The 16,656-nt window shown below is 35.4% G+C and overlaps 1 protein-coding gene across 4 annotated transcripts in view; it reads left to right on the top strand.

Moving 5' to 3' along the window:
• GUCY1B1 (guanylate cyclase 1 soluble subunit beta 1) overlaps positions 1-16,656 on the top strand; it is a 52,628-nt gene that overhangs the window by 24,011 nt on the left and 11,961 nt on the right. For all 4 annotated transcript variants that reach the window (XM_004471652.5, XM_071214361.1, XM_071214359.1 and 1 more), the window contains 4 exons: positions 7,751-7,948; positions 11,884-12,114; positions 13,412-13,528; positions 14,452-14,585. In XM_004471652.5, coding sequence (XP_004471709.1) covers positions 7,751-7,948; positions 11,884-12,114; positions 13,412-13,528; positions 14,452-14,585 — 680 coding nt within the window. The remainder of the gene's footprint in view (positions 1-7,750; positions 7,949-11,883; positions 12,115-13,411; positions 13,529-14,451; positions 14,586-16,656) is intronic.

Raw genomic sequence — 16,656 nt, 5'->3', positions numbered from 1 at the left:
CTTTAGTTTTATGTCTGTATTAATATGTCTAGATTTGCACACATATTTGTAGAAGAGTCGATGGCTTTGCATAGGACATTTTTGATGTAGATAAAAAAATGTGACCTTTAGCTAATCTAAAACAGGACAATCAAGTATATCCTGTGGCAACTAGGGAGATCTAACTCTGACTTGGAATCAACATGTGATTCAGGATCTGCCTTAGTTAGAAATTCTTTAGTTACCTTGGCTCCCAAACTACCTCCTACCACTTGCAACCTCTAAAAGAATTCAGTTAATCTAGAGATTTTTAGAGGGAGGGATAGTGAGAAGGTCCCAGATGTGATCGTTTTCTCTAAGTCTTTATGGCTAAAAGAGGTGTCCTCCTGAATGCCTGTACCCGATACCTTTTTGGTAGTAGTATATTATTGCATTATATATTCATTATGTCCCCAACTATTTTACATGGTAAAATGAAATGAAAATGGGCATCAAAGGCTGCTTGTTTGCCTACAGAAAAATAAACAGGTAATATGCACTCTTAGAGGCCAGTGAAAAAATTAAATTATGAGTCTGTTTAAAAATTTCATAGGAGCATCAATTGAATAATTAAACATTCTTTCATTGCTTGCTGGGTCACTGACTCTTCACTTCATCTTAGGATGGTGGCAGTTTTATTTATTCCCTCGACTCACACGTTTGAGAGTTCCTCTCTCAGTGTCTCTGTTCAGTCTGTGAAGAGATTTTCTTTCCTATGTGTCAGCTCCAGTTTTTGGCTTATAAAACACAACGTTGTAATTTGGCCAGTCAACCGGGAGTAGTCTGGGTATGATGGCTGATCTGATTCTTAAATGTTTGTGCAAAGTGTTATTTTGGGAAATAAGAAGATTTTCCTGAACAGCTGTAAAATTCTAGTACTTCCCTAAATTATTTAAAATAGTTCTTAGAAAAAAATGCACCATTCACTTTATTTGAGTTTCAAAAGGAACTACTTCCTTATACCAAGTTCTATAACCTCTAATTTTTAGGTTGACATTGTGGAGACTTCGTTTCATTAAAAGAATTTATAAAGGAAGACAAGAAGTATTTCAGAGTTGTAAGACTCTTCTCTTTGAATTACTGTTATATTTTTCACTACTTTACAAAACTTCATTAATTGTCATAGAATTGTAGTATCCTTTTTTAACATGAGTTGAAAACCAGTAGAATAAGTGAAGTATATTATAGAGGGAATTCTTTCTATGACTATTTTCTTTTTTTCTTTTTTTAAGTGTTTCTTCTTAGAGGATGGTAATGATATATCTGTAGTTTTAAAAATACTCTGATTTAAATAATTTTAGTGACTTTAGTACAATTTGTTTTAAAATAGGGATTAACGTTATTAAAAAAAAATTCTCTTCATTGAAGGCAAGAAAAATATCATTAAAGCATTAGCTTAGTTGCCCTCATCTCATGCTACCCACACACTGACCTTGGTGCTTCCTCTTGTCATGGTTTTTGTATTCTACTTTATTTGCGTCTTTCTAGTTTAGATGTTCTTCAAATTTTAAAATGACCTTGTTCCATTAAACTCTGATGATCTCTTTCAAATTACTTGATTCTCATAAAAAGTATTGAATTGACCCTATGTTTCAGACATGTGAAGATTAAGAAATGGTAGAAGATATGCTCTGTGCCTCATCCTCCTTCCTGGAAAGAAGGGAGATTTACAGTGACTGATGTTTAAGAGATTTCTTCCAGGTCTAACCTTCAGTAATGTTCTCAAATAACATGAGAACTCTGTTCACATTTTCACTAGGTTAAGAATTCTAGGAGACTGAAAAATCTCCCTCCAATAGTGCTTTCCAGGCCTGGTCTTACTTAAATATCTATGTAGATTGCTTAGCAATATTTAATTAGGTGACCTAGAAGAAGGGAGAGGAGGTATCTGACTCTTGGAAACATTTGCCTCTTTAAGGATAGTTTATTTTTGCCATGTATATTGCAAAGGCAAAATTTGCATTTGTTTTGAAATGTACCATGAGCTTAAAAAATTTAAAGACTTATAAAAGAAATGTTAAATTATCTTTTGTTTCCTAAATCTGTGGTGGGTCCTAAATCTAGAACTCCAGTACAATTTCCCAGGACACCAGAAATAATCATTCTTCTGTAAATGACAGATGATGGATAATAAAATGACCTTAACTTAGGAATAGTAGCATTCCTGAGTATAAAGAGTACATTCATTTTGATTGCAGAAAAAGCAGTAAAGTAATATGGGGACATTAAGAAATAAAATTAAAACCTCAGGCTAACCTTTTGACATCTTGAGGTAAAAGAGATGAATGGACATGCTATGTATCCCTTTCCTATTTTCTAATTTTGTAAAGCAAAGAAGAATAACATAAAAGAATGTTAGAGATTTGCTTCACTGTTTCCTGAGAAACTGCTTGTGCTCATATATATATGTGTTTAAGTTTTTTCTGTCTCTTTATAACACATATAGCCTACTTTGTAACTGACTATTCGGCTCTTGCTGTAAATGTACCTGCTTCCATGTGCATATCTAGAAATAAAGCAATACCAATTTTGATTTGAAACTTATTATCCAGAATACAATGTTTTAGTTTACTGTTAAAACTAATATCGTACAATGGATTGGCTAGTGAAAACAATGGGAATATCTTGGCTCATGATTTTATGACCAGGAGAAGTCCAAAATCAAGACATCAGCAAGGTGAGGGTTTCTCCCAGAAGTCTGCAGCATTCTGGGGCTGACTGCTGGCGCGATCCTTGGTCCTTGGCTTTCCTGTCACATGGCAGTGCACATGGTGACATCTTTTCTCTTCTGGGTTCCATTGATTTCCAGCTTCAGGCTGCTTTCTGTGGCTTCTCTGTCCGTCTGACTTTCACTCTGCTCAGAAAGGACTCTAATAATTTGGATTAAATTCCAACCTGAATTCAGTTGGGCCATACCTTAACCGAATAGCATCTTGAAGAGATCCTATTTATGATGGCTCCATACCTACATAATGCCGAACAAGACCAAGAACATGTCCAAACTGGGGTATATACTTCAATCCACCACAGTCCCCCTTCTAGATGCCCTAAGATATGATCTTCCCACAGTTAAAATATATTCATCCCCTCACAACATCTGAAAAGTTTTAGTCATTTCAGTAGCAATGCTAAGTAGAAAGCCTCATCAAAATCAGTTACGGATTCCTCTCTCTCTGTGGACCTGTGAAACCTAGAACACAAGTTATCTGCTTCCAATATACAATGGGACAGGCATGGGATAGATTTTACTATTCCAGAAGGGAGGAATTGAAAGGAAAATAGGGATCACTGGTCCCAAACTAGTCCAAAACCCCAGGGCAATTTCAATAGATTTCAATGTCTGAGAGATATCTGTGGATGGCTGTTTGTCCTCTAGGCCTGATGGATTGGCAGCCCCATTCTTTACAAACTCTTGGGTCACACGCCCACTGCCTCTGAACATGGGACCTGTTCAGGTGGCACTGTCGCTAAAGAAAAGGGCCAAAGTCATCCTGCTCCAACTCCTTTAGACAGATGGCCTGCCCCCACCAATTGCAGGGTAGACTACCCTTTCCACATACTTGGGTGGACTTGCTGTCTTGGCCCAAGTTCTTTTTGTCCAGACTTCAGCTTCCATCATATGCCCTTGAAGTCATTTTTCCTTCAGATCATCCCTTCTCTGTCCCTTTAATTCAAGGCTGGCAGTGGTTCTGCTCATATGAGTTTCACAAAAACCTTGTCAGCTTTGTGTGCAGTTTAAGTGAGTTGAAATCATCAGACAGTAGATCTTTTTTGTGTAGCTCAGTGGTTGAACACCTTCTTCCCATGTATGAGATCCTGGGTTCAATCCCTGGTAACTCCTAAAAAAAAAAAAAAATAGATCATTCCTGGTTAACTGCATTTCCAATGTCTGATGGATCCATATTCAGCTACTCCCTCTTAGTAGAGGGTTGTTCAGTTAAACCCTCACAGGGAGGTCCCTGTTAGAACTACTTCTGGACTTACTCTCAGAAAACACTAACTGGATAGAATTAGAATTTCCTAAACCATCAATTTCTGGTTTCTTTGCGATGAAAAGAACATAGGAAACTACACAGCATTGATAAAAGAAATCAAGGAAGACCTAAATAAATGAGAGGACATTCCATGGTCATGAATTGAAAGAGCTAGTATCATTTAGATGCCAATCCTACCCAAAGCAGTTTACACATTCAGTGCAATCCCAATCAAAATTCCAACAGCTGTTTTTGCAGAGAGGGAAAACCTAATCATCACATTGATATGGAAGGGTGAGGGGCCCCTGAAACCTAAAGCTATCTTGAAAAAGAAGAGTGAAGTTGAAGGACTCACATGTCTCAATCTTAAAACACATTACAAAGCCACAGTCATCTGAACAGCATGATACTGATACAAGGACTGACATGTAGATAAATGGAATTGAATTAGGAGCACAGAAATCAACCCCTCACACTACCACTAACTGATTTTTGGCAAAGGGGTAAAGACCACTAAATTAGTAAAGATTAGCCCTTTCAACAAATGGTGCTAGGAAAACTGGATCTCCATTTGCAAAAAAAAAAAAAAAAAAATAGAGGACCCCTACTTCATCCTTCATATGAAAATCTACTCAAAATGGGTCTAAGACCTAACTATAAAAGCCAGACCTATAAAATTTCTAGAAGAAAACAAGGACTTTGTGTTAAGAAATGGTTTCTTAGATTTTACACCCAAAGCACAAGCTACAAAAAAAAAAAAAAAAAAAAAGGGTAAGTGGAACTTAATAAAAATTTTACAAGATTTGCCTCTCAAAGACTTTATCATGAAAATAATATAGCAACCTACACAATGGGAGAAAATATTTGGAAACCACATGTGATAAAGATTTAATATCCAGAATACATAAAGAAATCCTTCAACTTAACGACAAAAAGACAACCCATTTAACAAATGTGCAAAAGACTTGAATAGACATTTCTCCAAAGAAGATATACAAATGGCTGAAAAGCAAGTGAAAAGATGCTCAACATCATTAGGCATCAGAGAAGTGCAAATCAAAACCACGGTAAGATAGCATTTCACACCCATTAAAATGGCTGATATGAAAAAACAAAATAACAAGAATTGGAAAGGATGTGGATAAATAGGGACACTAATTCTTTGCTGGTGGTGATGTAAAATGGTACAGCTAATGTGGAAGACAGTTTGGCAGTTCTTCAGAAAGCTAAGTGTATAAATAGCATACAATATTCAAAAGAATTAAAAACAGGACTAGAACATGTATTTTCACACCAATGTTCATAGTGGCATTATTCACAATTTTCAAAAGATGGGAGCAACCCAAGTGTCTTTTAACTGATGAATGGGTAAATAAAATGTGGTATATATGTAGAATGGAATATTACTCAGCTGTAAAAAGGAATGGCATCCTGATGCATGTGAAAACATGAATGAAACTTGAAGGCATCGTGTTGTGTGAAATAAGCTAGACACAAAAGAACAAATATTTTATGAACTCACTGCTTTGAAATAATTAGAATAAACGAAATCATAGAGTCAGAATCTAGAATATGTTTTGGCAGGGGATGGGGTGGATATAGGGAATAGGAAGTTACGATTTAAAATATACAGGGTTCCTATCTGCAATGACAGAAATGTTTAGGTAATGGGTAATGGTGATCTAGCTAAGCATTGTGAATGCAGTTAATGTCACTGAAATATTTATCTGAATGTAATTGAAAGGGGAGATTTTTAGATTGTATATATGGTAACAATAAGAATTTTAAAAATAAATCCATGAAACTACCGTATGAAAACAGTGAACTCTAAATTAAACCATAGACTATATTTAAAAGTACAATTATAAACATGTGCTGTCATTGTAACAAGTGTTCCCCACCAATGCAAGGTGTTAATAGTAGGACGGTATATGGGAATCCTGTTATTTTGTGTATGATTGATCTGTAAACCCCCAACTTCTCTATTTATATTTAAAAAATTGTTTTAAAGAAGCCAGTTTTCAGCTTTTTCCTTTCCTCTTGCATTTTACTATAAGCTTCAAGGAGAAGCCAGGCTGCACTTTGCATTTAGCTTGGAAGTATCAGCTAATATACAAGTTTGTTGATTACAAGTTCCATTTCAGTCTGACACCAGAACACAATTTTACCAATGTCTCTGTTACTTTCTTACAAGGATTGCATTTTTTCCCCCAGTGAACAGTAGCACATTCATCATTTCCTTCTAAGTCCTCATTGAATATACCCTCAATATCCATATTTTTACCAACAATCTTTTCACAGCAATTAAGGCTTTTTCTATTAAGTGTCTCACAATTCTTCCATTTGAGTTGCTGAAAACAATTATGATCTGACCATATAGGAAATACATTTATTAGAGATATAAATTTATTCCTTGAAATGTATTCAAATGAAAATAATTTTATTTTTAATCAGCAATTCTGTTTCTCATAATAGGCTGGCTGTAGCAATCACTTTAATATGGAGAGAGTAATACCAAGTAAGGAAAGCTGTAACTAAAGAAATCTCAAGAGTGTTTTTTGTGTAAGACACTATCTAAAGAAAATCAATATTACATTCAGTGGTGTTAAATTTTTTATGGACAACACTTTGCTTGTCCATTTAATTAATAGGTAATTCAATAAAACAGTAAATCTCTGGAGAGTTGGTTCCCACAAAAAAGCTTAAAAGATGAACATTCTGATTTACCTTTTATCTCTCTTTGTTTCAAGTGATAAATTTAAACATTTTATCAATATTAATATCTTAATTTAAATTAAAATTGTTCTGCATTTGGTCATCTCCATTTTATCCAAAGAAATCAAGTTTTAGAAAAGTTAGGTAAATTGATTTACTAGGAGAATGACTGTGTCATAATTTAAACTCTAGTATATTTGACTCTAAAACCACTTTGCTCTTAATTCCAATACCATGCTTTGTGCTCTGTGTAAATCCTACCATATATGTGCAATACACATAAAAACATGCAATATGAACGAAATGCTGTTTGAAAAATCATTTTGGACCCAGTAAAATATAAAGTGTGTACCATGACTTCTTGTAATCCTTATGCAAGTCAACTTTGTATAATAATGAGTTTTACAGGATGCTGGACAGAATTTGACATGTTGTTAATTTATGGCTATGGGAAGAGAAAATATCGGCAAATGCATTAGTTCCCCAACATGTAGAAATGATACTGCTTTAAATTCTAAAATGTGTTTTAATTTCACAAAAGGAAACCAAACAATTTTCATATGCTTAGAACTATAATGAAGCTTTTGAAATTAATAATTAAGTCTTAGGATTGTAGTGTAAACAGAAGGGTAATGTGTCATCTTTTGAGCATTCCATTTTGTGAATCCTAACTGGCATATACAACTGCCCCCAAATATTTGTAAATATCCATAATTTTGCTTTAGCCTTCAGCTATGAAAAAAACTTTTTCTTTTTTTCTCTTTAGGCATTCTTTTTATATCCCACTTGTTTATTTATCCTTTCTTAGAATATTAACTATTAATAGTCACAGATGTTTTCCAAAATTGTGCTATTTTAGTTTCAATTTCTCTGTGGTTCTTGCCTTATAGATAGCTTGGTGACGTAGGTGAAGGATGTGCTGTGTGAACATTCACTCTGCTGATCTGCCCAATAAGCTCAAGTCATGAGCCTTGCTTTGCTTTCCCAGTCTGCTGTCATTGTGGAGGCATTATTCTTACATCACCGTTTCCTCTTTATTGCAGAACCTTGATGCTCTGCATGACCACCTTGCTACCATCTACCCAGGTATGCGTGCACCTTCCTTTAGGTGCACTGATGCAGAAAAGGGCAAAGGACTCATTCTCCACTACTATTCAGAGAGAGAAGGACTTCAGGATATTGTCATTGGAATCATCAAAACAGTTGCTCAACAAATACATGGCACTGAAATAGACATGAAGGTAATGATCAGTAATGGATCCTCTTCTGAACATATGATTTAGAATATAAAAATTATGCTCTGAATTTACCCTTAGTTTTCTCTACTAGAGGATTCCCTCAGTGGTATATATAAGTCACAACAGGGGAAACACCAGAAATCTATATTTGGCTTTGGAATATATTATACAGAATTTTCCCCCCTTGTGTCAGGAGATTTTTCTTCTTAATTATACATTGCTTAGGCAACATCAAATTTAGTTTGCATTTCACTGAGCACACTGCAGCTGGGAAGAAGGAAGATATATGACTAGCTGAACTATTGGGTTTAGAATACAAAAATCCCATAATGTAGGTAGTCAAACTCTAAGATAATATAAGATTAGATATATTATTGATCAACTGGTCATTGTTTCTTTGTGGAACTCTTTTTGTCTGTCCCTGAAATATGGTTGGGATGTCTCATTTTATGAGCTGAAAGTTTTTTCCTTAATGAAGTTATCTTGGTAGAGGAAAGCAGGTCTAGTACTTTAAAAATTGTATTGCTATTGATAATATACAATCTTAATGTAGAATGATAATTTTGGGGGTACTTACACAGCGCCTATGCAACAAAGAGAACCACCACATTTCTGTATCTCTGGTGCCCATGATCCCTCTCAGTCAACTCTTTTTTGCATGCTCAGCATGTTAGTGCCAAGAGCTGTTTTGCAGCGGCTCTAAGACTGAGCCAAGTGGACAATGAGCATTAAGGGTAATCTAACAGGCAATACTTTCTTGGTTATCTAGCCACCTGGGAAGCCCACAACTTTAAAGGTAGAGTATTATGTAAACAAAAATTGTAATATTTAAATATGTTATAATAGAAAAGTATTGCAGATATTTAATCTAGTAATGTCACATTAGATTTCAATGGTTTTCTCTCTTTCAGAAATTGGTGTTGATTCTTACTTGGCACTTGGTGACTTTCAGGTGCAATATTAGTTTTTCTGCAAGTATGTGTATCATGATGTCTTAAGTTTGCTAAAGCTGCTGGGAACAATATGCCAGAAATGGGTTGGCTTTTATAATGGGAATTTATTAGGTTGAAAGCTTACAATTCTGTGGCTGTGAAAATGGCCAAATCAAGGCATCATCAGAGATGCTGTCGTACTGAAGGTTGGTTGCTGGCGATCCTGGACTCATGTCATGGGGCAAGACACAATGGCAGCTCTGCTGGTCTGGGTCTCTGCTTCTGTCTTCTCCTCCAGGTTTAATTCTTTCCTGAGCTCAACTCTGGGAAATCAGGCACATGACTCATCTCTGCTTTCTCCTCCAGGCTTTTTCTCTTCCGTCCTCTCAGGGTTTCTTTGTCTCCACCACTGTTTCTCTGTGTGCTCTGCTTTCAGTCCTGTTTATAAAGGAACCCAGTAAGAAGATCAAGACCCACCCTGGGTCATGCCTCACTGACGCAACAATCAAAGGCTCCCCAACTGAATCCAATCCAGTCAAAGGGTCCCATGTCCACAGGAATGGATTAACTTCTGGTTTCCACAAAAAGCTTCAAACTCTCACACCACATTATCAAATGCAGAGACATTTAAAAATTAAAACCTTGGAAAGTATTGAAATTTATCCATAATGGGGACTGTCATTGGAATTTAATCAAAATGTTATCTGCCTCTTATTTCCAATATTTGATCCTATGTAGCAAACTAAAACTCTCTCTACACTGAATGAACCTATGGCAGCGGCTTACTACATACCGTGGATTATTGGTTTTGCTTTTTATTTGACTCAACTGAATAAGAAGCAGGTACATAGAAACATCAGAAAAGAAGTATAGTTGCTATGGATATTATAGAGCCTTAATCATGGGAAGTTGATAGCATTAGTACATTCTTTATAGAATCCACATTTTTTATTAATTGCATGATTCACTTTATAAATATTTAGGTTCTCTTTCATTTATTCAAGTACCCCAATATAAATTTCTGGAATATTTACATGTTGTAATTGTCTTTTTTTAAAACAATTTTATTGAGATATAGTCACATACCATATAATCCATCTAAAGTATATATTCAATTACTTTTGATACAATCACCAAGTTGTGCATTCATCACTGCCATCAATTTTAGAGCATTGTCATTGCTCTAAAAATAAAAATCCTCCATCCCTTAGCTGTCACCTCTCAATTCCTATGTCCTTCCCCAGCAGTACATAATTGCTAATCTAATTCTGTCTCTGTAAATGTATTTATATTTACATTTTATCTAGTACTTTGTATCTGGTTTCTTTCACTTAGCATAATTTTTAAATTTTTAATTGATGGAAAAATATTAATATACTCTTATTCACTATAGTCCTTCATTTGCTACAGGTGTGTTTTTGCCCAATTATGCCCTATAATTAACATCTTATAATATTAATGTACATTTGTCCTAATTCATGGAGGAACATTCTTATGTTTACACTATTGACCACACTCATCTATAGTAGGGTTCACTGTGTTATACAGTACCATGGTTTCATCCTCTAGGTTTCCTTCTAGTGACATCCACAACCCTAATCTTGCCCTTTCAGCAACAAACATTTATATTTGTCTTTTGCATAGTAATTTTTAATGAAGTATATGTATGTCAAAATATGTAAATATAACAGGTCCAGAACTACCAGACAATTTGAACCACATAAGAAACATTAAACCATGTCATGAAGTGATATACCAAAGAAAGACTCAAAATAGAATCAGAAAAACAGTTTATTTTGCTAGTTTGATCAAGGCAAAAAGTGGAATCGAGGAATCAATGAGTAAAATTAGGGCACATTCTAACTCAGTTCCTCTAAGCAAAATAGAAACAGAACATCATTGTAAGGCCTGAATTTGACTCTGTTTCATTGTGCTTATGAGACTTGAGGGAAACATACCTTAATGCGGCACAATTTTCAAGTGATATATACTAAGCATAGCTGTTGCAGTAGTTTAGTAGTTCAGTTATATGTAATTATGATATTCTAATATTGCCAGGGAATAATATATCTTTGCATATACAGTAGCATCCATGGTTATTTATTCTATTTGCTCTGCAGTGAATACCTGAATGAAAAAGTGAAAATAAGCACTATTTTGTCTTTGTTTAGCTATAACTGAAGAGATATTGCCCTACCAATTCCCCATTTGGATTTGGCTTCAGTTGAGATAAGAGATTTCCTTTATAAGAGAATTCATTACTTGTAATTTCTTAAATTTAAAAGGAAAACTCTTTTCTATGCTTTAATAATATATTTTCCAGTGAATATTATTCTATAAATGTAGTTATTTTAATACATTTAGAGATATGCTCGCAATTTTGTTTGCTTTCTCAGAATGAAATCCTAGATTTAGAATTAAGACGAAGAATTTACAGCTTTTCAGGGACTATGAGGCATATTATTAAGTTAGCCTTCAGAAGTAATTAAAATCCCTTCCCTTTAGTGGCACTTGATAATCCTCTTTTTCTGTACTCTACTCAGTTTTATATATTGTATTGCAATTTTATATATTTTCTGCTGATGCATAAAAAATGAAATTGCATTTTTAATATGTATCACTTTTATTTCATTACACAGTTTTTAAATGTATTTTTTATCTATTAGACAAGTTCACCCTCTATGATTGCGTACTTTGTTTCCTGTACAAGTGTGCCTGGCTGAGGGGCTGAGCCCCCCAGGTTGTATATTTCTGCCAAAGGGACTATATTGATTGATCGAGGTCTGGTACCAGATTTGCAGTTTCATTGAAAATAATAAATCAATCTTAAAATTTCATAGCTCAATGCCCAGAAATGTTTTTCTCTTTATTGTATAGTATTTGCATATAAAGTTTCTGTAATTGAATCCCTAAACACGATTTTCATCTCTAGTTTCTGAAGTACTGCAGGTATTTTAACTAAACTGGAACTCCGACAGCTAATGCTCTTTCCTTCTTGACATCTAGGTTATTCAGCAAAGAAATGAAGAATGTGACCATACTCAATTTTTAATTGAAGAAAAAGAGTCAAAAGAAGAGGATTTTTATGAAGATCTTGACCGATTTGAAGAAAATGGTACCCAGGAATCACGAATCAGTCCATATACTTTTTGCAAAGCTTTTCCTTTTCACATAATATTTGACCGGGACCTAGTGGTCACCCAGTGTGGCAATGCCATATACAGAGTGCTCCCACAGGTAAGATGACATCACATTTTCATGGGGCTTGAGAAAAAAAGCCATAAAGTCACCACCGTCACATAGGTCATTCATTCATTTAACCCTTTTGCTACTTATCAGGTGATGTGCAGCATATCCTGTGTCTCATACAATGTTTCAACATGAGCTAGGTGTATTAGAGCATACTGAAACTTTCCCTAGGGTAGCTAATTTTTTTCTGCTTTAATTAGTTTTAGGGGCAATAGGAAAATAATGTGGACATAGTATACTTCCTAATGAGAAAATGGGTACCTTTACAGTAACAGTAGCTTTCACTTAATTATCCATTCATTTAGTAAATACTCATTGGATAGCTACTGTCTGAAAATCTTTCAAAATCAAGCATTGGTATTTTGAGGGAAAAGAAGGGAATTTATAAAACCTAAAAGATAAGGAAGACAGACTGTCATGGAGTTTAGCAGAAATAACATCCATGGACAGCAGTTGGGTGATGATGAGAACCTCTGTTTGATTTGTATTATTCATGCCTGCTTATAAAATCCTCCCTATTCTTTTTTTTCTCATGTATTAATTTTTGTAGCTATAATGATATTTTCTCCTTGGTGCTTTTTGCTTATTAGTAGTAGGACTTGATCATTCAAAATGGGATAAAAGTTTTAAATCCTGTAAATTCCCATAAATCTGGAAGCAGAAGAGAATTATTGCCTGGGTCCCCAAGCTGACTGCCATTTCCTCATTGTCTCGTTGTACGACGTTAAGTTTGTTGCTTCGCCTCTCTCTGCCTGTTTTCCCTTGTTATAACGTGAGTGTAGCTAGCACATCGCCAGCACTTTGTACAGCGTCGGGTCCACTCTAAGAGATCAATAAATGTTACCCACTATACACATGGTCATTATTATTATTATTGCTACTGTTGTTTTTACGTCTGGATAGTTTCGCTGAGTTTATGCTGTGGTGTTTTTGATGTCAAAACTTCACTTTAAACAGGTATATAACACCCCATGCTAATTTTAAAGGATAAATTTCCATTCTTTCTTTCTTTGGAAAATGCATTTTTATCTGCACTAGCTTATACGTGAGAGTTTGTCATATGAATCCATGTTAGGCTCCCTGGTCATGCAACTCTTTTATGTCCTTTTAACCACTAAGTTAAACAGGTCAAGATTTAAGTCCATGGTTAAAGTGAGTTTCTACAAAATAATTATTATTTTCCATTTTTTAATAAAATTGATCTGATTTAATCTAATGATTGATATCAACTCATAAAGATTGTTTTAAATAAATGAAGTAACCTTTTCTTTTTTCTTTATTTTAGCTCCAGCCTGGGAATTGCAGCCTTTTGTCTGTTTTCTCTCTGGTTCGTCCTCATATTGACATTAGTTTTCATGGAATACTTTCACATATCAATACGGTTTTTGTATTGAGAAGCAAGGTAATCAAGACATTCTTTCGTTAAATGTAAGTGAAAAATGTATGTAACAAATTAGTGATCAGGGGAGAAATTAAGTTTCTCTCACTTTTTATGAGATAGAGAAGGTATATTGAGAGGAAAAACAAATCTCAAAGAGAGGCCTATTTAAAAGGCAGCATTCTTGATTTTTGGTTTGCGTTAGGAGCAGTGACATTCTCTCATCTAATAGAATCAAAACAAATTTTAGAGCCTGCCCTGAATTGACAGCCTAATTTCACATAACAAAACTAATCTTGCTCTCTGTACTGCTACCGTGCCTTCTTTTAGAAATTAGAAGAATTCATGGAGACATTTTTAAACCTTCACCCAAAGCCACTGGTTTATTCTTTTTAAAAACCGTAATATTTGTTGCCATTTTTGTAGGAAAATAAAAAGATAAAGTATCCACTTAGTTGATATTGTAGATAGTGCCCAGATCTCATTGTTTCGGTTCTTGGGATAGATATAGCATAAGTCATTGTGCTAGGGTACACAATTTCACCCTTCCTACAGCCTTCCTCAAGGGCTTAGCTGCACATACTCTGTGTGTGAAATGGATTACTTCCAGGACTCTATCCTGAGGGGTGGGGAATGGGAAAGCTTGGTTTATTCTTTGGTGAAGCCTAGTAATGTATATTATAACCACACTGGGAGAAAAAAAGGATTAATTGAGCCTTTAAATAAATATTGAACAGTGGCACAGCTATTACTTGTCTGGATTCAGAAGAGGTAGTCAATCGATTTTCTGCAGTGTTGTTAAGGTAGTTGCTAGGCTTGCTATCTGGTAGAACTCTGATGAAATGCCCTAACCAATTTTAATTGATGCACTTATTCTCCTACTGACCTGGTGACTTGTTAGGTATGGCGGAAGGCAGTAGTTAATGGTTATGTCTTGCCTTTTCAAGGAAGGATTGTTGGATGTAGAGAAATTAGAATATGAGGATGAACTAACCGGGACTGAGACCAGCTGCTTACGTCTCAAGGGTCAAATGATCTACTTACCTGAAGCAGATAGCATACTTTTTCTGTGTTCACCAAGGTAATACATTTTAGTATAATTATAATGGATATTATTACCCATGTTTAACTAACAAAGTAATTCAATAAAAATTTTTTTCAATCATGCCTAAATTTTCTAATGTGTAATTTTATGTTGTAACCTTTGTTATACACCCCTCTATAACAAGGATAATCTCATTTAACACTTGCTAATAAACTCAGAAGAAATCATGTATTTTATTTTGCCTGCCATGTCTTAATCAATTGCCATCATTAGAGCTTGGTCTACCTAAACTCTGGTTATCTAGTATTATGGTTGGTTTTATACCTTCAAAAGAGACATCATGTAAGAAAGCAATTATTTAAAGCATCTAAATACATGGATGCATTTTGTACCAAAAGATTATCTTTTCCATAGTATGTTAAGTAAAAAAAAGAAAAAGGATGCAGTTGATTTCTGATTTTGAACTATTTTATATTAAAATATTAATCTTCTTTAATTGGAACACACTGTTCAAAATATATTAAATTGAATTATTATTTGTAATAAACATCAGGGGGAAGTACAACTATAGATTAATGTTCTTCCTGCTGAGAAAGGATTCTTCTAAAAGATGCATGGGAATTTACAATAGCAAACATTATATCTAAATAAGCTTTATTTGCTTTATTATTTTTTTTAAGATTTATTTATTTATTTATTTCCCCTTCCCCCCACACCCCGGTTGTCTCTTCTCTGTGTCTATTTGCTGTGTCTTCTTTGTCCGCTTCTATTGTTGTCAGTGGCATGGGAATCTGTTTCTTTTTGTTGTGTCATCTTGTTGTGTCAGCTCTCCGTGTGTGCGGCACCATTCCTGGGCAGGCTGCACTTTCTTTCATGCTGGGTGGTTCTCCTTACAGGGCTCACTCCTTGAGCGTGGGGCTCCGCTACGCAGGGACACCCCTGCGTGGCAGGGCACTCCTTGTGTGCATCAGCACTGCACGTGGGCCAGCTCCACACGGGTCAAGGAGGCCTGGACCTCCCATGTGGTAGACAGACACCCTATCCACTGGGTCAAGTCTGCTTCCCTCTAAATTAGCTTTAGAACAATAAAACCAAAAGATAACAGTGGAAATTATTTTTAGGTGGTACTTTATGTATTTATAACTTTGCATAACCAAAATATATGCATATTCTTGTGTAAAACCCTTAAGAAAGCATGTTTTGGTGGACTATTGGTTAAAAATTTAATTTAAAACTTCTGTGATCACTTTTGATTTAATAAGACTGTCAAAATTTTGGAAAAATCTAGTAATTCCGGCAGCAACTTCCTTTAATTGCTTTTTTTTAAGATTTATTTTTTATTTCTTTCTGTCCCCTTCCACCCCCAACCTCCCCCCCCACCGCCCCTTGTTTGCTCTCTGTGTGCATTCGCTGTATGTTCTTCTGTGTCTGCTTCTATCCTTAGCAGCAGCACCGGGAAGGGAATCTGTGTTTTTTTTGTTGCATTATCCTGTTGTGTCAGCTCTCCATGTGGGCAGCACCATTCTTGTGCAGGCTGTGCTTTCTTTCGCACTAGGCGGCTCTCCTTACGGGGCGCACTCCTTGCGTGTGGGGCTCCCCTACGCGGGGGACACCCCTGCGTGGCAGGGCACTCCTTGCGCACATCAGCACTGCACATGGGCCAGCTCCACACGGGTCAAGGAGGCCCCGGGTTCAAACCGCAGACCTCCCATGTGGTAGACGGACGCCCTAACCACTGGGCCAAGTCCGCTTCCCTTCCTTTAATTGTATAAATACAGTGTCAAAACTATATAATAATGATGATGGTTTTTACTGAGAAATATATATCACAAAAAAAGATAAAACTAGGAATGTAAACCATTTATTTTTTTAGCCTACATGGATCTAGCTATCTTCATCTTCTATCAGCAAGTATTTTATTTTCTTCTACCTCTTCCCAGGTTGACATTCAGCAAAGTACTTTCAATAGAAAGATAACATCTCAATAGGGATCATTTCTGTCATGGAGAAATAGGGGTTTTTTTGGAAACAGAAGTAGAAAATTTGGAGCCTATTTGTTAATTGCCATATGCATAAATTGTTCACATAGTGACACATTCACAGATTG

Source organism: Dasypus novemcinctus, chromosome 1 (assembly GCF_030445035.2).
Source record: "Dasypus novemcinctus isolate mDasNov1 chromosome 1, mDasNov1.1.hap2, whole genome shotgun sequence".
Taxonomy (NCBI): domain Eukaryota; kingdom Metazoa; phylum Chordata; class Mammalia; order Cingulata; family Dasypodidae; genus Dasypus; species Dasypus novemcinctus.
The sequence above is the reverse complement of the archived record's forward strand: the minus strand, read 5'-3'. Positions and strand labels throughout refer to the sequence as shown.